The sequence below is a fragment of the Lissotriton vulgaris genome, chromosome 3_1 (assembly GCF_964263255.1).
Source record: "Lissotriton vulgaris chromosome 3_1, aLisVul1.2, whole genome shotgun sequence".
In the NCBI taxonomy this organism is placed as follows: domain Eukaryota; kingdom Metazoa; phylum Chordata; class Amphibia; order Caudata; family Salamandridae; genus Lissotriton; species Lissotriton vulgaris.
In genome coordinates this window covers 2,020,716,216-2,020,737,183 of record NC_141689.1, presented here as the reverse complement: position 1 = coordinate 2,020,737,183, position 20,968 = coordinate 2,020,716,216, and the positions used below count along the sequence as shown (strand labels likewise).

At 46.0% G+C, this 20,968-nt stretch overlaps 1 protein-coding gene across 1 annotated transcript in view; it reads left to right on the top strand.

The window, feature by feature from the left end:
* Positions 1–20,968, top strand: part of UFSP2 (UFM1 specific peptidase 2) — a 218,585-nt gene that overhangs the window by 135,079 nt on the left and 62,538 nt on the right. Inside the window, exon 9 of the mRNA XM_086962505.1 lies at positions 1,239–1,363. Within this exon, the coding sequence (XP_086818631.1) occupies positions 1,239–1,363 (125 nt within the window). The remainder of the gene's footprint in view (positions 1–1,238; positions 1,364–20,968) is intronic.

The window sequence follows — 20,968 nt, the reverse complement described above, 5'->3', positions numbered from 1 at the left end:
CTCCATAATACCTCTAGTCCTCTCGAAACACTTAAGGGGAAATGGGTGGCAGACGGCCTTGAAATGGACGATAGCGGGAGGCGGTGGCGTCCCCCCGGGAGGTGGGTATATCCGCTCGATTACGGCTAGTCCAATTGAAGATTATCCATAGGACCTACGTCACAAGGACCACAAATGGTGCACATGGGAAGGGGGGTAGGGGTGAGTGCCGTATTGGGTGTGAACAGGTGGCCATATTTATGCACATCCTCTGGGATTGTGACTCATACAGTGGTTTTGGCAAGCGGTACACCGAACCTTTAGGTCTGTCCTGCACAAACATATACACCCTGAGGCGAAGCGCTGCATTCTTAACATTTGGGAGCCTACTAACCTCACCACCTCCGAGAGGACCTGGGTAACTCTGGGTCTTTTGGCGGCAAAAAGGGATATAGCGCAACTCTGGGGATCTGCTACACCTCCCACACTGATTCAGTGGAAACAAAACATGGACTGGTGCATGTTTCGAAAAAAGACTGTATATATTGCAAGGGGCTGTCCAAAAAAGTGGTCTGCAATTTGGGGGACACGGAAGTCCTACAAAGGTGACATCAGCGAAGCCCCATTGGTGCCCATTGATGATGAAGACCTATCCTCTTGAGTCCAAACGTGAGATTTATTTTGTGTGATGTTTTTGACGATCTACAATATCGATATTGTTGATGTATACTGTATTGTTTATTTCCTCAACAGTGCTGCTGTCGCTTTATATTTTCAATAAAAAGAGTTATAAAAAACACCATGGGCATCGTTGAGGTTGCTTGATATACTTAACTGGTCTTTTTCAAATTGTCTTCTCAGCTGACCATTTAGAGTGAGTGACTTGGAGGTTCTACCGCTCTTGAAAATAGGAAGTCACAAAATGTATGTTATTTTTTAAAGTGAATAATAACAGCATACAGCACCTAAATTATGTTGCATGCTTTATAAATAAATACTAAGATTCATTCACTGGCTCAGTCGGTACATTGCAGTGAAATTATATGGTTCGCTAAAGCCGTAATTGCTACATGCTAATATGTACCCAGCCACTGTTAGTGACCTCTTTTGACTACTCACTGCGTTGCATTTTTTTTAGCATTTTGGGAATTAACATCTGTAAAATGTTTTGCTTAATTAGATTTAATAGTTTACAACCTACACACGAACACCCCACCCTCTCTTCCTAGCATACTAAGGATTATTTTGTCTGTGACCAGGCTCTTGTTGATGTCGGAGACAAACCTGCAGCGTTTGTTGGATCTCGCCAGTGGATTGGATCAATTGAGGTGCAGCTGGTTTTGAATCAACTGTTGGGAATCACCTCGAAAATAATGTTTGTAAGGTAAATACAAGAGTACAACTGTTTTACTTTCATATGTGGTTGAGCTCATGTTGAGGTTGTTAATGCAAGAAAGAGAGATAATCTTAAGGCAAAAACAAATTAGAACATTGGCAGACTAGCAATATTGAGTGCATTGTCAAATAAGGAGCAATGATGTGTTTCTCATCCATTTTCTACACTTCTGATCTGTGTATTTGTTTTATATTAATTGTTGTTTTCTAAAGAACTTGTGCAACCAGATAGTTATTTCAGAGCACTCGAATGAGAAGCAGGGGAAGGAATTTGTAGGAGGAAAAAGACATCGGAATGATTAGATTGACCGTACTACAACATCTAGAAAGATCACGCCACTCTGTAGCTTTCGACCAGCCCCACCTTGGAAAACCCATTTCCAAAGCAGGGCTTGCCAGATGTTACTTACCTGTGACAGTTGTTTGGCAGCTTGCAGTGGTGCAGATGTACCTGCACTCACCCTCTGCCCCTAATGCAAGCCCACTGTATGATAATTGCAACTTTTAATTACATCTATGCACAGTTCTATATCTTTCTTGCTTTACATCTGTATGTCCACTTACTTGAATGAAGATGGAGGTAGGTGCAAAGCATGTGAGTCTACAGCACTATAAACTGAAAACTGATCTTTACTGGTACGAAACGTTTTCCTTCTTCACCGTGAATGAAGGAAAAACATGCACTTACGGCTACCACCACTAGTGTAGCTTATTGCTCTATGGTTGTTTACACAGCTGTCATGACACCAATGTGTTACAGCTCACAGCCTTTCTCATTGCATACAGTATAATGAAACCCTCTAGCATGTTTGTGAATGACAATTGATAGATATAAAAGCCCTACTACAATGTACCAAAACAGATGACATTTCCGCGTATATAGGAATGATGCTTGTTGTGAATACATTTTTTTACAAGCATAGATACAATCAACTTTATGCACAACTTATCCCAGTTAAAAATGCAAAGGTGATGTTCATCATTATAGCGTTAGTTCAAATAATAAAGCCCAAGAGAGCAAAAAGATATTTCACTGGCCCTTAAATCATTTGTAGATATATAACAACCTATAAAGTATCCCTGTCAATCCATATCGTAGATCAAATGTTCATCTTCCGATCATTGTTGTCCTGCCAAATGATGTTGTAAAATAACATTATACACAACAGCCAGCAGCAAAAGCAAGCAATACTAACAAAATATATATGTATAGCATATCTAATGTAAATGAATCATATTAAACTGCCTTGCATCAGTCTCTATTCTACGGACATCCCATGTTCTACAGTTAGTAATCATAAATGAATCATAAGTTATTTTTGAATGTTCAACCCATCAGGGTTTCTTTATAGAACACTTGTGTTTTTAGATTGCAAACACCTCATAAGCAAGGTTCTTTCTCCTGCCTTGTTTATTGCAGTAAGCAACATACTTCAAAGTTGTGTTGCAGGGATTCTGCACAAACACAGAACTATGAGTAGGATTATGGGACCTTAGTGCATAGGGACTGGGTCAACCTTCCACCTTAGTATCCATAAGCCCAGGACCGACTACCAACAGTGTTTCACTTGCTCTCCTACTCACAGAGAGAAAAATGATTAGACACCCCATAACACAACACTCCCAACTCTCTCCGGTATCGCGGTTGCAAGACACACCCTTTCGCTCGCACTCTTGTACTTGTCCACAATAAGATCTAATAGAGACACAAACAAGTTTAAAATATTTATTTTAACTAATGTGCTCTAATATGCAGTATACGTGCCACAATAAGCAGGAAAATGCATAACAAAAATATAGTAAACATAGCAATTATTCTGTAAATCATGAAAGGAGCTCCCATTATAAAAAGACAGTGCAGCCTAATCTCCCACTCCTTGTATAGAAGCAGAATGATTATATATAGGGCTCCCGGTTTTATGGTATTTATTTTTTAACGTTTCTGTCTGTATTTATCCATATTTCTTTTTTGGTCATTTTTTCAGTGTTTATCCATATTTATTTTGTCGCGAGCAAAGAAAAGACGCTGTAGCTAGTATATATTCACATTTATTTAAAAAGACAATGCACGCTTGGTTGTTAAAGGTTCAGATAGATTTATGCAGATGGGTAGATTGGTTACTGCTTCTAACAAAGAGATCCTTTTGTTACTTTCTGTTAAGAAATTGCAAACCTTCTAATATAAGACAGTGAGCTATGAAGGGCCTTGTAAGCCTCACTGTCTTATGTAACGCATCCTATGCATTGATTTACACATGATTTATTGTATTTTATTGTAATTGCATTTATATAGCGCTTACTACCCTTTACGAGGCATTGAAGCGCTTTTTTATCCAGTAGCACGCTACTCCGGAGCTAACTCACAAAATCAGTATAACCCTGCAGGACGAGCACAGGCATTGACCAGTAAAGGTTAACGCCGTCCTCACTTGTTCTATCCCCACCGCTTCTTGCTCCTGGGCGCCACTCCCAAGCCAACAGACCACGCACGCAACCTGGGCTTCATCCTGGACTCCTCCCTCTCGATGACCAGACGAGTCAACGCCGTCTCCTCATCATGCTTCAACACCCTGCGCATGCTCCGCAAGATCTTCCGATGGATCCCGACCGAAACCAGGAAGACGGTCACCCAGGCACTCCTCACCAGCCGGCTGGACTACGGAAACACCCTCTACGCCGGAACCACAGCCAAGCTACAGAAAAGTCTCCAACGTATCCAGAGCGCCTCCGCCCAACTCATCCTGGACATCCCCCGACACAGCCACATCTCCGGCCACCTGAAGGACCTGCACTGGCTCCCCATCAGCAAGTTCAGGCTCCTCACCCACGCACACAAGTCTCTCCACGACCTGGGCTCCAAGTACCTCAACGACCGCTTGACCTTCTACACGCCCACTCGCCAGCTACGTTCTACAAGCCTCGCCGCCGTACCACGCATCCGAAGAGCCACCGCTGGAGGTAGATCCTTCTCCTACCTGGCGGCCAAGACATGGAACTCCCTCCCCATCCATCTTCGGCTGACCCAGGACCACCTCGCCTTCAGGAGACAACTCAAGACCTGGCTGTTCGAGCAATAGCGGACACCTTCCCCAAAGCGCCTTGAGACCCTGCCGGGTGAGTAGTGCGCTATACAAATGGTATGATTGATTGATTGATTGATTGATTGATTGAGGAGCCTCGCCAGACCGAAAATGCTGCGGTACCATGCAGTAAATACGGTGCTGAGCAGAGCTCCCTGTGAAAGTCGCACTGGTCCTGCAATCACTCACCACAGTCTTTAAGAGGACCTTAACAACGTTGCTAAATTATGAAAATGTCAGACATAACAATGTGAAACCTTGGCAGCTATGTGTGCGCATTAACGTAAAAAACTGTCCACAAAGAAAAAAAGGCAGGAAAGAAACAAGGGGGCACACTCAACTCTCCCTCTCCCCTCCGAATGTTGTAAATTTTGTAAGGCACGGCAAACACACTCTATTGACACCCTCCAACACTTACTACAGAGGCCATTAGACCAATATCGTGCACACTCAGAGGCTCCGAGGATCATTTCACACGAAAGTATAACGTGTGATGTAAAGCGCACATGCATATCTCTTGAATCTAGGGGCTGAACAAAGTCAAAAGTAAGCCTCTCAAGTATCTGTGAAGTGATTAGCGTTGTGCATTTGTTTTCTCTCCATTTCTTTTAGGTGTGCATCCCACCGCACCTCTGCTCCCGCCAGGAATGCTCAAAGCCAGGATACTTAAACAAAAGGAGGCCTTTTGTTTAAGTATCCTTTGTATTGACTCAGCTGAAATTCTATAAGCCCTCTCCCCACCTGCGCTCGGACAGATTTGCCTTCTCCTCGAAGACCACAACAAAGTTAAACCTATTTATTGGCATTTTTCTGTTTTTATATATAAATGCAGACAAAGGAAAAATATTTTTCCGGCTGTATTGATATGTAAAAATTAATTTAAACGGAAAACCAGGAGCCTTAATTATATATTAGAAGGTCTCTGAGCGTTATTTGCAGACCCCGTACCACAGTCTATAGATGGTAGAACTACATCATAGGTGCTGTCCTGTTCTTCTGCCTGGAAAGGTCCCTCTCGAAGTGTGAGCCACCTACTTGTGTATTTCAATAAGACCAAAGCATGTATTCCTAAAGCAACAGCCGCATCAGTGTTTTGTCTAGGTACCAGGGTGTGACCAAAACAGAATAAAAAGGGGCATTGTCAATCGACCTTGCTCGGAATGTTAAAACTTAATCCCAGGAACCTGCAGAATGTGAACACAGCGATAGGTTGTCATGTGAAAAAAAGAGACATTTGCAAACTAAACTCGTGTAGTAACGTGCACAAAGCAGCGGACAATCCACAGCGTGCTCATGCTCACTTAGAGACGACGATAATGCCCCCATGGGTCATGTGACAGTTGTGGAGTTGTTAACTGAAACTGGGATGGACATTGCAAAAGTATCTGGCATAGGGTGCTGCAATACGTTATCTACTTCCTTGATAACCCTTAGATGCTCTTGAACCCGCTCTTTACAGGGTGAATGGTACTACCATTGAATTGTTTACCACAGGGTCACTTGAAGAAGTACACAGTAACGGGCATGTTGCAAGCTAAAGGTTTTTTTTAAATATTTGTGGAGGGTTTGCATTGTGGCACAATATATTCCTTAAACTTTTAACTGTATTTTCAGTCTTTACATTTGCCACAATAGAAAAAACGCTAATATTCTGCAGCCAACCCATATCATGCCCCTCAACCTTTTGGTTTAGGAAAGTGCTGATTACTAATGTATCTCCTATTGATCTGGCTTCATGATATTTTATCTGTGGAACCGCACTAATTTTCGATCCTACCATCTGATTGCAATATATCGAAATGTATTCAAAGGACCTGACATACATCATTACATTTTTTTTGTGAAGATTGCTTTTTAAGAGGATGAAATATGTATGACAGGACTCTTCAGTAAAACAAAAGGCAACAGAAACATCATTGGATAGGCAAGAGAAAATAAAAAATGCTGTTAATAAAGCTCACTTTTTCATGAAAGAAAGGTGCCAGAATGCTAAATTGTATATTACATTTTCCCATTACAACAATGTTTTCTAAAATCCTTTTAGATTTGCTTTTCATCAGAGTGTAGGCAAGCACAGAGAAATGGAAATGTCTATCAGGATGTGAAACAGACAAGTTGTGGGGGTGGGCGTTGCTTCCTCTATTTTAGTGCCCCATCACCTTCTCTTTTTTCAAGGACACTTGCAAGAGGCATCTCTGAGAGAAGACAGCAATCATAGTTTTCGCATGATTATATTTTTCTGGTTTTAGACTCCAAAGCAAGAATTCCTTTGAATGTAGGTAACTATAAAAAGTAAGAATTAAACCGTATCAGAATGAGAGTTGATCCAGTATCCACTCCTATAGATGCATGACTAGTGTGTATTATCTAATTTTAAAAGTTGTTGAATGCAAGAAGCATATTCATTTGACAGTCAGGTTGTGTCCCTACTATTTATACTCTTATGTTGAATTGGGTATTTAAGCAGGCTTGTAAAGCATTCCATTACCTTCTTGGTTATTCTGGCTGTAAACTCATTACACAGTACAGAGCAAATAGTCATAAAAAGTAAAAAAAATAGGAAAGTTTTAAGGTGCTTACAAAAGACCATATGAATTATCGTAATACAGAGAGGTTATTCCAGTAGTCGGTAGCTGAAACCGAGAAGGAACATCCACCTCACCGACCCTGTTTAAAGTTCAGAACCAAAAGTAGATGGAAAGAAACGTTCAGGTAATGCAAACATAAAAGCTAGATCAAAGATATTGTGGACTAGTGATGAAAATATAAGTATTTTCCTGGTGGCAAAAGCCAATAAAGGCTGCCCAGAAGTGACTGCAATACCAGACAGGAGGTTCAAAAGTAGGCTTGGTATTGTCCCAGCTGTGTTGGGCAAGTCAGGTCTACGACGAGCTAATAGCCGTACAAGAGGTTTGATGAAATTGACCTCCAAACCTCAACATACTGAGCCCATCATGTTAATAGAACAAGATCCCCAGATTTGTTTGACAAGTAATCCTAAATGACTAGGAAACTGTTGACTCATGCTTAAAGATATTTACTAGATACAGCTCTAACTGTCTGCATTACGATTTTTTAACAGACTTTTAGAAATATTGTCAATGCAAACAAAGGCCAACAAAGCCTTTTACCCGGTACGAATAGAATGGAAAGGCTCTTGCTTTACTGGAAAACACTAGTAGTTGCTTTTACAGAGGATGTAGATTTGACTACTGCAATCTGTATTCTTGAAAATGAGTGGGTCTTGAACGTTAATAACCTTTATGGAGAGTAGATAGCCACAGCTGTCAATAAATGGGACGGGTTACTCGACTGCAGGTGATATGAAAATGATGTTAATCATCTCTTTGATTACTCCCCCGAGTTACTAACAGCCTAGTCATAATTGAATGGGCGAGTCCCAGTCTTTTCTTCGTTAATCACCACAATAACATTGTCAAATGCTATCCCAATGTCATGACATTGCAGAATTCTTTACATCCGTGAAAAGACTGAAAATTTGAATCCAACTAATTATAAGATAATTGTGTTGCTTGAAACGAACGAGAATAATTTTGCTGAGGATTCATTTATTCATTTCATTATTGGACTAATTCTTAAAGACATTTGAAAGATTGTTCCCCAATTCACAGTGGTTTTATCATTATTTTGCTTTCATCAATTTCAGAATGTTCTTGACAGATTGAGGCCCTGTGGTGGAAATTAAGTCAATGGAACAAACTGCAAAGTATTTTCTCTCTGGGGGTTGTTGTCCTTTATTCCTATACCTTAGTTTTGTGTTGGCCACTGAGGAAAAGTAATGATAATAGCTCATAACTTAACAGTTACAATGACATACTATTTTTAAAACTGTTTGTGTCACTGATAAACTTGTATTTTAGCAAACCTTGTCACAGATTACTTGTGTTTTAAACAACTTACTGGATTTCATTGTTGTGGTCGCAGCGGAGCCAGCGCTGACGCCACTTGCACTTTCCCCCTCGCGCCCTCCCCGACACGAGCGGAGGCCACGCCCCCTTCAGGACACGCCCCCTACAATCCCAAAACAACATAAAATATGTGCAATCCTCGGTCGCGCAGCGGGCGAGCGCAGCGGGCGCGACGTTTGCGCGCCGAAGGAGCGCCAAAGGAGGGCCCGTCTGTGCCCGTCCGTGCCTCGGACGGGCCTAGGGCCAGCCATTCTGCTCGGCGATCCTTGATGATGCCCACTTCAGAGATACGCAGGTACTCACGCCACGACCTTTTAAGACTTGCTCTCCCCGCCTGTAGTGTGCCTTGTACACGTGCGGATTTGAACTGTGATATGTTCAAATGCCCCACCTGTGGTTTTCTTCCCCAACCCTCCCCCCCTCCCCGATCAGTCACTAACGCCTCTGTTACTAACATTCGCGCGGGACTGATTAACGCTCGATCTGCGGTAAGACATGCCGCTGAGATCTTTGAACTACTGATGGATGGCCAGCTGGAGGTACTGTTCCTTACGGAGACATGGATGACCAGCACCTCAGCACCTAGTGTAGAACTTGCTGTCCCCAGAGGGTTTAAGATCGTTAGGGTGGATCGTCCTCAGGGTAGAGGGGGTGGATTAGCAGTTGTCTTTAAAGAAGAGTGGAGCTTTGCTTCTGAGCCTCCGATTGCGGATGTAGGGGGTGAGGTTCTCCACTTTTCTATCAAAACTTCTCCCCATTTTACTTTAGGAGGTTCTTTGATTTATAGACCCCCGGGTGCGGCTACCCACTTCCTGGACTCCTTGGAAGAATATTTGGTTCCGCGGGCCCTAGGCTTCCCTAAGTTTCTATTGGTCGGCGACCTAAACATTCACATGGATGTTCCTGACTCCCCTGAAGCCCACAGGCTTGGTGAAATCCTTGAGCTTGCTCAGCTCAAGCAATGGGTGACTGCCCCGACGCATACGGGTGGCCACCTGCTTGATCTGGTATGCTCCAATTTCCCCATCCAGTCTGTGGCGGTTGAAAAAACAACCTGGTCTGACCATGATCTGGTCAGATTCAAGTGGGAGACTATGGAGCTTAGACCCCCGCCATCTATCTGTCACTCCCAAAAAATCAATTTGCCTGCGTTTAGACAGGCTCTGGCTAAAACTCGCCCAAAAGCTAAGACGCTTCTGGTCGATGCGGTCGACGAATTTAATGAGTGGGTACAGCAGGCGGCTTCCGCCGCCACTAAGCAGACCACGTTGGCCAGATCCAGACGCTCCCCATCCCAACCTTGGTTTTCCCCAGAATTGAGGGAACTGAAACTGGGGTGTAAAAAGCTTGAACGAGCGTGGAGATGTGCTTACAGCCCCGAGGCTAAATCCACTCTACGGCTTGCCCAAAAAGATTACTACGCAGCCATTAAGGTTGCTAAGGGGAACTACTATGCTGGGCGCATCGCCAGGGCAGATAACAATGGCAGAGAGATCTTTGCCATTGTTAAAAGCTTTGTGGCACCCATCGCTGAGGCTGTTTCCCATCCACCCTCGATGCAATGGTGCGAGGAGTTGTCCTCCTTTTTTATTACCAAAATAACGATGATCCAGCAAGACCTTTTAGCAGCTCTTCCTGCCGACTGCTCTGCAGCTGACCCTTGTCCCTCCCTATGTCCTAGTTCCGGACAGCAGTTTACGAACTTTGTGCGGATTGTAGAGGACGTTACTCTCCCTCTACTTCAGTCCTTGAAATCTGGTTCTCCAGCCGATCCGTGTCCGGCCCGGGTGCTTTCAGAGGTGGCAGAAATTGTCTGCTCTGAGATCACGCAGATAGTGAACCTCTCACTGGCTACGGGCGAGGTTCCTCTTGTTTGGAAACAGGCCAAGCTTCTGCCGCTTCTGAAGAAACCAGGACTGGACTGGACGGCCCCAGGGAATTATCGACCTATCTCCCTCCTACCGGCACTCACGAAAATCTGTGAGAAGGTGGCATTCCAACAATTAGAGAGCTTTATTGAAACTTCCAACGCCCTCCACCCTGCTCAATCGGGCTTTAGGGCCGCATACAGCACCGAGACGGCCCTGTTGGAGATGAGCGAGTCCATTCGGGACTGTTTAGACGGAGGCGGCAGAGCGGTCCTAATCCTATTGGACCTCTCTGCCGCGTTCGATACCGTCCCCCATGGACTTCTCCTTGGCCGGCTGGCCGACATAGGCATTGGAGGGGTTGTGCTAGACTGGCTGTCCTCCTTCCTTTCTGATAGGACTCAGCAGGTCTGGTTGCCTCCCCATGCCTCTGAGCCCAAACCTCTGCTTACAGGTGTCCCGCAGGGATCCACCCTTAGCCCCTTACTGTTCAACATCTACATCACCCCCCTGGTTTATCTAGCGGAACAGTTCGGGGCTAAGATCATAGGGTATGCAGATGATACCCAACTGCTGTTCACCTGGCCAGATGATAATCTGGACACATCTATAGTCCATCTATGTTTGTCCTCTGTATTTCGCTGGCTAACGAAGGCCCAGTTGAAGTGCAACGAGGACAAATCCGAAGTGCTTTTTTATGGTTCTTTTCCCCCCTCGTTTATGAGCACTCTTTGGCCGCCTGACATTCCCAGCCCGAAAGAGATGGGGAGACCTGCAAAAAATCTTGGCATTTGGTTCGCAGAGGACCTTAAATTCGAACACCACATAAAAAAACTTACTGGTACCTGTTTTGCCACTTTAAAAATGCTCCGCAAATTCTTTCCCCTGCTCCCAAGAGATGCCAGGGAATCTGTTGCTCGGGCACTCATACTGGCCAGGTTGGACTATGCAAATGCATTGTTCAGTGGCATCCCCTCTTATCTAGTAAAACGACTGCAAATTATCCAGAACGCGGCTGTCCGTCTACTATTTAACATCCCCAGATGGAAGAGCGTGCGCGCTGAGATGCGCACTCTCCACTGGCTTCCTGTTGCACAGCGCATCTTGTTTAAATCTCTGGTACTGGCGTTTCGTGCTACCCACAATCAGGGTCCCCAGTATTTGAGAAAAAGATTCATCAGTTATGCCCCTGCACGCACCCTAAGATCCTCCACTCTGTTTAAACTGACCCTTCCCCGTTTTAAACGTGCCAGACTTGGCGGCCAGTCGATCTCTGTGGTTGTGGCTCGCGCCTGGAATGCTCTTCCTTTTCACCTGCGCTCCACACCTACAGTAGCTGCCTTCAAAAAACATCTGAAAACACATCTATTTAATAGTGTAAACTAAGGTTCTTTCCTGTGCTCTGTTGTCTGCTTTTCTCTTTTTTCCCGCGCCAGGATACTCTCCAGTAACGGAGCGCGTTATAAAATGGTTTATACTTATACTTATACTTATACATACTGTGAAGTTCAGTGCTCATCTTTTAGTAAAAGAAAAGGTGCTTTTATTACTCAACAAAATGAAGTACTACATCTTTCAATAGAGTATTCAGGGACAAGGTTGTAAACTCAGCTATGATCCTCAGTGGAGTGCTACACCCCCCTCCTGTGCCCTCTTCCTGGTCGCTAATGTCTGAAGTCCCCAATATGGAATGGAATTTGGCTAATATGTGCATGTGCAATTCACTTTGGATGACCCCTCTGGAGAAATGCCTGAATACGTGTGGTGGTTTCTGGCATTCTGAGTTCTCCATGGCAGAGCCTAAAGTTTGTTTGGCAGATTTTTCTGCGCACTTAGTCTTTTGTATCGATCACACTATGCACCGTTTTTTCAGTAAAGCTGTAGTTCCCGCATTGCCAGTAGGCCCTTTGGGTAGATCTGCTCCTGCGGTGGTCGCTTCATTGATGTGGGGGCTGCAGTAGCAACCTCCAGTATCATCAAAAGGATTTTGTGCTCCCTGGGCAAGAAATATTTTGGGGGCCCTTGTTTGGAACAACTTTGGATTGTATTTGCCATGTTACTGCTAATTCAAGTGATGTGATGCAAATCAATATTAAATTGTATATTAAGGATTAAGATCAAGAAATAAAAAAAGTGATCTAAAGAGAAAGTTCACTCTTCCAGGGCCCCTTGAAAAGTGGGCCCTAGGCAATTGCACACTTTACCTATACCTTAAAACGTCTCTGGCGACCTCTTTGCAACCACAAGCCACTAAGTAGGATCAATATACAGGCCTGTATGGCAGGCATTTGCCTTCTGCAGGTGCATTCTTCCCAGGCCAGTTGCAGATGGGTGCTCATTCATGCTAGTTGTAGCATCCAAGCCAGATCCTCAGTAGGAGTGAGTCTTCCGCAGTTGCAGCCCTGGGCTATTCAGGGCTTTACCTGCAGCAACGAGGAATATTTACTTCCGACATCAGACAGCTGCAGCAACAATCTTGCAGTCCATCTGCAGGGTGCTGGGTGACACGTTGATCCTTCACTTGAGAAAGTTTTAGGGCAGTTCGAAATGGAAACTTCTCCTAAGATGGGATCCGTTCGCAGCATAGGTCACTGACTTCACTCACTGTGTCAGTTTCCTTCGCTGGTCTCATTCTGGGACCACAGTGGGCAGCTCCCCATGGACAGACCCTCCTCCTACCGGGACAGACACACTTCTTCCCCCTTTAAGCAGGCACACAAGCTTCTACCCTCCGCTTCTTCAGCAAAAAGTGCACACTTCAGATGATGATCCCTTATCTCTGGGAAATTGTCTGTCATGCAGACACTAGCCCTGGACTCACAGCATTCCTTCAACAACTGTTCAGAGCACTCCCTTGCTTGGTAATGAAGACTTTAATACTGGAAATAGTGTTACTTTTATACATATTTTTAAGATAAGGGATGTGTCTAAGGTTTCTAATCTGCTTTAGATTGGCTCTTACAGCACATAGCAATGATGCTTTGTTGGGAGGGAATATTCTTCTGCATGGTGACAGATGTGCATCCTTGCCCAGAGTGCCCCAGCTCCATCAATATTTGGATCCCTGAAGCAGATTTTTGGCCACGGGCAAACATGGACAATGCATGTGCGCCATGACCTAGGCCTGTCTCACAGAAATGCAGTCTGCTTACACCTGGAGGTGCGCACCAAGTGCTACACATGTGAAGGAAGGGGTCTACTGCCTTTACCAGAAGTTGAAAGACACAAGCACAGTGGTGGCAGCGTACATATATGTGTTCAGTTGAACTGTTAGCATTGGGGTCTCTGGTTGGCACAGGTATGCACTTGTGACAAGCAGGGACCCTCTCCTCTAGTCAGGGCAAAGGACTACTCCTAGAAATAACCCCTGCTCACCCTCTAGGCGGCGTGGCGAGAGCAGACAAGGCTAATCCCCAGAGTACGTATGGTTAAGCATTTGTAATAATACACACAGTAATTAATCAACACACCACAGAGAGACACAAGGCTGATCCTATGTAAAAATATACTCTTTATATTTAAACTCTCAAGCAGGCTTTAGATACAGACTAAGAAACTTTCAATCTGTTCCAGTAATTTTAGAAGCGGTTCCACAATACTTAGGTGCAAAGTTCAGTTCTTTATGAATGATTTTTAGCAAGGTTGTGCGGCTTGTAGCGCTCCTGTGCGCTTCGTGCGTCGATTACAAAATGCGTTGCTTCCAAATTAGTACGCGCCTCGTGGGCATTTCAGTCCGGGACGCGGCACACGATGCAGAGCGCTTCACAGTACCTTGGATTCTTGGGGAGAGTTCAGGGCGGACGATGCCGGGGCCAGGTGTTCTACGTCACGGTGCCTTCCTGTTCGGCAGTAGTCCCGGTACGTTGGGCAGCGATGCGTTGTGGGTCGCCGGCTCGTGCAGAGTCCGCTCCGATCCTGAAGGGGGGAAGTGGCAGATGGTGATGAAAGAGGTAGTGTGATCCCAAGTACGGTACGGACACCAACCGCACCACGCGCCGCGGCTACTCAATCACAGCAGCGGGGCTCGTTCAGCAGGACGCCTCACGGGGGAAGCGAACAAGGGCAAAGAGTCAGTCTTTACTTTGCGAGTTACAGCTCGGGGCCACAGGGTCGCGGTGTTCAGACCCGACAGGTCCTTTCTTACGTTGCGAGCTACGGCTCGGAGCGGCAACAGTCACGGTGCTCGGGCCAGACGGGGCTGGTCCTTACTTTGCGAACTGCGGTGCAATCAGGCAGAAGTCGCGTTGCTCGGCGGGACAGGAGTGCCCAGGTTCTTCAGAGTGCGCGATGACAGGGACAGCACACTCAGCTTTCCTCTGTCAATGCTGTTGAGACAGGCAGCACCAGTAGCAGCTTTTCCTTCAGGGGGGTAGCGCCCAATGTTCCTGGGGCGCAGTTCAGGGGGCAGGCTCACACGCAAGCCCTTTGCAATCTTTTTCAGAGATTGCACAAGTTGAAATAAAGTCTTTCTCAGTCTTTGTCTTCTCTCCTTCTTGCAGCAAGGCACCCACCACTGGCCAGTCTCTCAGGCTAGAGACAGTAGTCATCCATGCAGCTTTCCCAGGTCCTTCTCTTCGGGCAGAGTTTCTTCTTGGCGTAAACAGGATCTGATATCTTAGGAGCAGGGCTCCTACTTTTATACACCATTTCTTTTGTCTTTGCAGGCCAGGGGGCCTGTGCCTAGTTCAACCCGGTTTTGGAGTACTCTGTTGTGGGGACTCTGGCTTCTTCTTTCAGTGAGCAGGGCAGAGACATCAGACGCTCCGCAGGAGGTGGAGCCAGCATGGTGGTGGCAGAGCGCAGCCCTCTTCAGAGTCAAGGGACACTCCTACCACCAATCCTGGTGTAATATCCCTATTCACCACCTGGTACCCCCAGACAGTCTCCTGGAATTCCCCAGCCCTGTCACTCACAGAAACCAGACAGCAGATCCACATCCTAGCAGAGGCGGGCTGAAATAGTTAGGCAAGCAAATGCTAACTTTCTAAAAGTAGCATTTGCAAACACAGGATATTAAAATAAACTTTACTAAAAGAAGTATTTTATTATTCTGAGTTCAGGCATACTAAACTTGGCTGTCTACCATGTTCCCTGAGCCTACTGGGATTATAGAGTGTAATAATTCCAGCAGCTCTTTCTGGCCTATGAGAACAGGTAGCCTTACAATAGTGAACAAAATGGCTGTAATTCACTATTAGGACATGGCACACACATCAGGACCTGTCCTACATTTTGCTTACAATGCACCCTGCCCTTGGGCCTACCAGAGGGGTGACTCACGTGAAGTAAAGGGAAGGTTTAGGGACTGACAAGTAGGGGCACTTGCGCAGTCAGCATGACAGTACCAGACTGCACGCAGGTTCTGCAAAGGCAGACCCTAGACGCATTTTAATAGGCCGCTTCTGTGGGTGGCACAACCAGTGCTGCAAGCCCACCAGCAGCATTTGTATTTACAAGCCCTGGCACTCCTGGTGCACTTTACTGGGGACTGACAGTAAATCAAATAAGCCAATCATGGACACCAATCAATGTATACACTTTTCATCGGGAGCACTTGCACTGTGGCACTGATTGGCAGTGGCACAGTGCTCTGAGCAGCTAACACCAGCAAAACGTATGAGGCACATCAGCAAAAAATTGGAAGGGAGACTCACGCCAAGGTGCCAGGTCTAACACGTGTCCCCTCCAGCTGAAATGTGGGGAGAACTACCCTACCCCAGGGAGTTCCTCATCACCAAGGCGAATAAATCTGGACAGACCGTCAGCGTTGGCGTGATCTATGCCAGGGCGATGTTCCACCGTGAAGTCCATACCCTGTAGGGAGATGGACCACCTCAACAGCTTTAGGTTCTCACCCCTCATTTGCATCAACCATCTGAGGGGCCTGGGGTCTGTCTGAACCCGGAAGTGAGACCCAAACAAGTAGGGTCTTAGCTTCTTCAACGCCCAGACCACATCAAATGCTTCTCGCTCAATTGCACTCCACCTTTGTTCCCGTGGAAGTAACCTCCTACTGATGAAGGCTACGGGTTGGTCCTAGCCCTCCTCAGTCATCTGTGAGAGAACAGCCCCTACACCATGCTCTGAAGCGTCTGTCTGCACTAGGAATTCTTTGGAGAAGTCAGGAGCCAGGAGCACGGGCAGTCTTCAGGGTGTCAAAAGCTTTCTGACAGGTGTCGGTCCAGATCACTTTTTTGGGCTGCTTCTTCGAAGTCAGCTCTGTCAAGGGTGCAACAATGCTGCCATACCCCTTGACAAACCTCCTGTTGTACCCTGTGAGTCCTAAAAAGACCTCCCCTCTGTCTAGGTCTTTGGGGGTTCCCATGCCAGGATTGTTTCAATCTTGGGTTGTAGGGGCGAAACCTGGCCGCTCCCCACTTGGTGTCCCAAGTGCACCACGGAACCCTGCCCGATCTGACACTTGCTTGCCTTGATCGTGAGGCCTGCCTTGCGCAGTGCCGTCAACACTTCCCGGAGGTGGTGCAGGTGTTCTTCCCATGTGCCACTGAACACTGCGATGTCATCCAGGTAGGCGGCGCTGAACTCAGCCAGCCCAGCCATCACCTGGTTGACCAACCTCTGGAAGGTGGCAGGGGCATTCTTCATCCCAAATGGCATTACCCGGAACTGGAAATGCCCATCTGATGTGGAGAATGCTGACCTCTCTTTAGCCCCATCAGTCAAGGCGATCTGCCAGTACCCAGACGTCAAATCAAACGTGCTGAGGTACCGGGCAGGTCCTAACCGATCTATGAGCTCATCAGCTCTGGGGATGGGGTGCGCGTCAGTCATGGTGATTGAATTGAGTCCTCTGTAATCCACACAGAACCGGAGTTTGGGTGTGGCACCCGGCGCTGCAGCCTTTGGGACCAAGACCACTGGGCTGGCCCACGGACTGCTGGAGGACTCAACCACCCCAAGAGCAAGCATTTTGGAGACTTCCTCCTTGATGCAAGCTCTGACCCTGTCAGTCACTCTGTAAGCTTTGTGCTTTACAGGCAAGCTGTCTCCTGTGTCCACATCATGGACGCACCAATCTGTGATACCAGGAACCAGGGAGAACAGATCATGAAACTGCCCCAGCAGTTGGCGGCAGTCATCTTGTTGCTCAGGGGTCAGGATGGGTGAGAGGTTACCTCCATCCACTGACCCATTTCGCTCTGAGGCTACCAGGAGGTCAGGAAGAGGCTCGGACTCCTCCTCCGCCCCATCATCTGTTGCTCGGACTCCTCCTTCGCCCCATCATCTGTTGCCAAGAGCATGCCCACTTCGGACCTCTCCAAGTGGGGCTTCAGGCGATTGACATGCAGGACCCTCAAGGGGTTCCTGGGAGACTGCAAGTCCACCAAATAGGTGACAGGACTCTTGCGCTCCACAATCTCAAAGGGTCCGGTCCACTTGTCTTGGAGTGCACAAGGCTCCACAGTAGCCAGGACCCACACCTTTTGTCCAGGTTGAAACTCAACCAGAGTGGCATTCTGGTCATACCACTGCTTCATTTCCTCCTGGCTGGCTTCCAGATTTGCCTCAGCAAGTTGCCTGAAACACCTAGTCTGATTCCTGAAGGCCAGCATGTAACTGTATGCACTTAATGTTCCTCTCGGTGATCAATTAGAAAAAATCAAGAAAAAGGCTATCAGATTACAACTGATGATACTCCTACTTACCCAATATCTCAAGGCCAACATTATCCCTCTAGGACTACAAGTCCGCAATATACCGGGCGTGTTTACTGATAACCCTAAGTACACTACAGGGTTCAGCTATAATAGCACTATTTGCTCTAGGTAGTGGATGGCATTGGGTATTGACATAGCCTCAGAGGAACTCAAAAAGTTAGAACTTGAAATCGCACATATAGAAAAACAAATTAATGATAAGTGTCCTGTACCTGATTGCAAAAAACTACTGTATGAAATAGCAAAAACTGTAGGAGACTTTCACAGAATTGAGCTAAACAAAAAAACAACCAAGGTAAAGAAGGATATCAAAAACTTTTTGCAAGAAAGGGCATATCCCTACTTAGCCAAAGACTATTATACTAACAGAGCATACAGCGGTCCCCAAAATCATAACCAAAGACCCTGGGGTCGCTACAACAAACGACAGACATTGGTCGGTTTTTCAGATACCTCGGCTGAGTCATCTGACAGTTCTGACCAAGGTGAAGCACCCGGCCCCTCTAACAGACCTCCTATTTTACCCAGAGGCCAAGCCGATCCCCCCCAAGAGAGGGAAACCCAAGCCAACACAACGCTGGCCTTATCAACCCGGCGAACGCAACACCAGACGCCAGCATTACCAATGGTAGACTCGCAGATCCCTATTCCTACCAACAACATGCCATTTCCCACTGACCAATCCACTTCCAACTTCTTACCCATTTTTAACCTCACACAACATTCGCTTTCCATCAGTAAATTGTCACTACTCAGTAAGGGACTTTCATTTGTCCCTACTGTACGTCCTAATTATTTAGATGTCCAAACAGAACTACTACGGTTCTTTAGGAAACTTAGACTACATGCCTTTTTCCTACTCCACCCCAAGCCCATGCCAGTACCTAATACTCCATTTCGACCACCCACCATCGTCTCACCCACTGGGAGTATGGTGCCTTCAGAAATTCTCACATTTGAAAAACTTGTTTTGAAGGACCCCTCTATTTTGGAGAAACGCCACTCCTTTATCCCTTATAATATCTCGTTGGATGAGAAAATAGCAATATCAAGCCTTAAATCCAATTCTGAGCTTATCATCAAGCCAGCAGACAAGGGTGGCGGAATTGTCATGCAAAACCTTGACACATATAAGACAGAAATTCTCCGACAATTAAATAATCCTGCACATTATGTCAAACTCCCAAAAAACCCTATCACGGAGATACAGAAACTGATACATGAAGTCACCAAGGAAGGGCGCGACTTAGGTTTCCTTAGCAAAAAAGAACATCTCTTTCTGAACGCTAAATCTCCACGCACCCGGGTGATTTACACGTTACCTAAGGTGCATAAAAACGCAGAACACCCCCCCGGCCGGCCCATCGTGTCAGGCTGTGGATCGGTTTTAGAACCCTTGGGTCTCTTTGTAGACTATTTCATCAAGGATTTTGTGCCTGCTACCCAATGCTATATACGGGATAGTATGCACATGATCAATCTGATCGAGGAATGCCCTTATGTTTCCACATCCAGTGTACTATGTACTCTGGATGTTGAGTCATTATATACCAATATACCACAGAATTATTCCATGCTGGTTATTCAAGACATCCTCAATAGACGTCCCCGACCTCATCTCACACCCACCATGTTCATCCTGCAACTCCTTGAGATATGTCTGTCCAAGAATTATTTCTTGTTTGATGGTCAGTACTATGGCCAAATCAAGGGTACTTCTATGGGGGCTGTTTTTGCCCCCAATTTGGCCATACTATACATGGACAGTCTTGAATGTGGCCGCATTTTGGCCCCGTCAAACCCCTTCCATAGTGGCATAGCCCTATGGAAGCGGTATATTGACGATATCTTCTTGATTTGGAACGACTCTGAGTATCTGTTACCCCATTTTCTACACTGGCTAAACAGCAATTGTAGTGGTCTCACCTACACCCTTACCACTAGCCACTCTAGCATTCCTTTTCTAGACCTAACCATACAGGATAAAGATGGCTTATTAATCACCAGCCTCTACAGGAAACCCACGGAACGCAACACCCTGTTAAGCTACAAGAGCAACCACCCTAGAGCTCTCCGTGATTCCCTCCCTGACTCACTATTTCTAAGGTTGAGAAGAAATTGCTACCTCAAAGAGGATTATTTCAAAGAAGCACGGTCACTCAGCGCCAAACTCAGCGCTAGAGGCTACCCACGTAGACTTATAAGATCTTCACTCAAAAGGGCTTGGTTCTGCCCTAGGGAGGTGTTGCTTGAACCCAAACCGAAAAAAGCACAGAACCAGCTGGTCTGTGTTACCACCTTTTCGCCAGCATCCAACTAACTTACCAAGAGCATCAAAAAACATTGGCCAGTGCTGAATGCAGGCCAACTCCAACTAGACAAACCTATGTTTGCATTCAAGAAATCCAAAAATTTGAGAGACCATTTGGTGCGTGCTGCGTTACCCGCTCCAAATCAAATGGTTACAATAGACAATCTCTGGGGTCTCCCTAGACTCACTGGGCATGTAAAATGCGGCAACTGCTCCATGTGTGATACTACTATAGAAGGAAAGGAATTCACACATAATGATATCAAGCATGCTCGTAGACAATTTTCTAATTGTTAAAGTACAAATGCCATCTATGCTATTGTGTGTCCATGTTCTATGATTTATATAGGGCAGACAACTCAGAAAGCACGTACAAGAATGTGTCAACACAGGAGCAGAATCCGCTGCAGAACTCCCAATGCTCCTCTAGTGAACCATTTTACGGAACTGTCCCACACGGAAATGGACTTCAAGTGGACAATCATTTCTGTGATCAAACTCCCTAACCGTGGAGGGAACCTACAGCAGCTACTGAACAAAGAGGAACTGCACTGGATACTCAAGACCCAGAGGCTGCACACTGGTCTGAATCGCACGGAGGACTGGACCTCCCTGATTTAGACCCTAGCCTTGCCCTGCACAATGGAACTTATGTATAACCACTGGTGTGGCTGGGCCACACACTTGACTTTAGTAATCAGTATAAGACTTTGACTGGCTCTCTAAA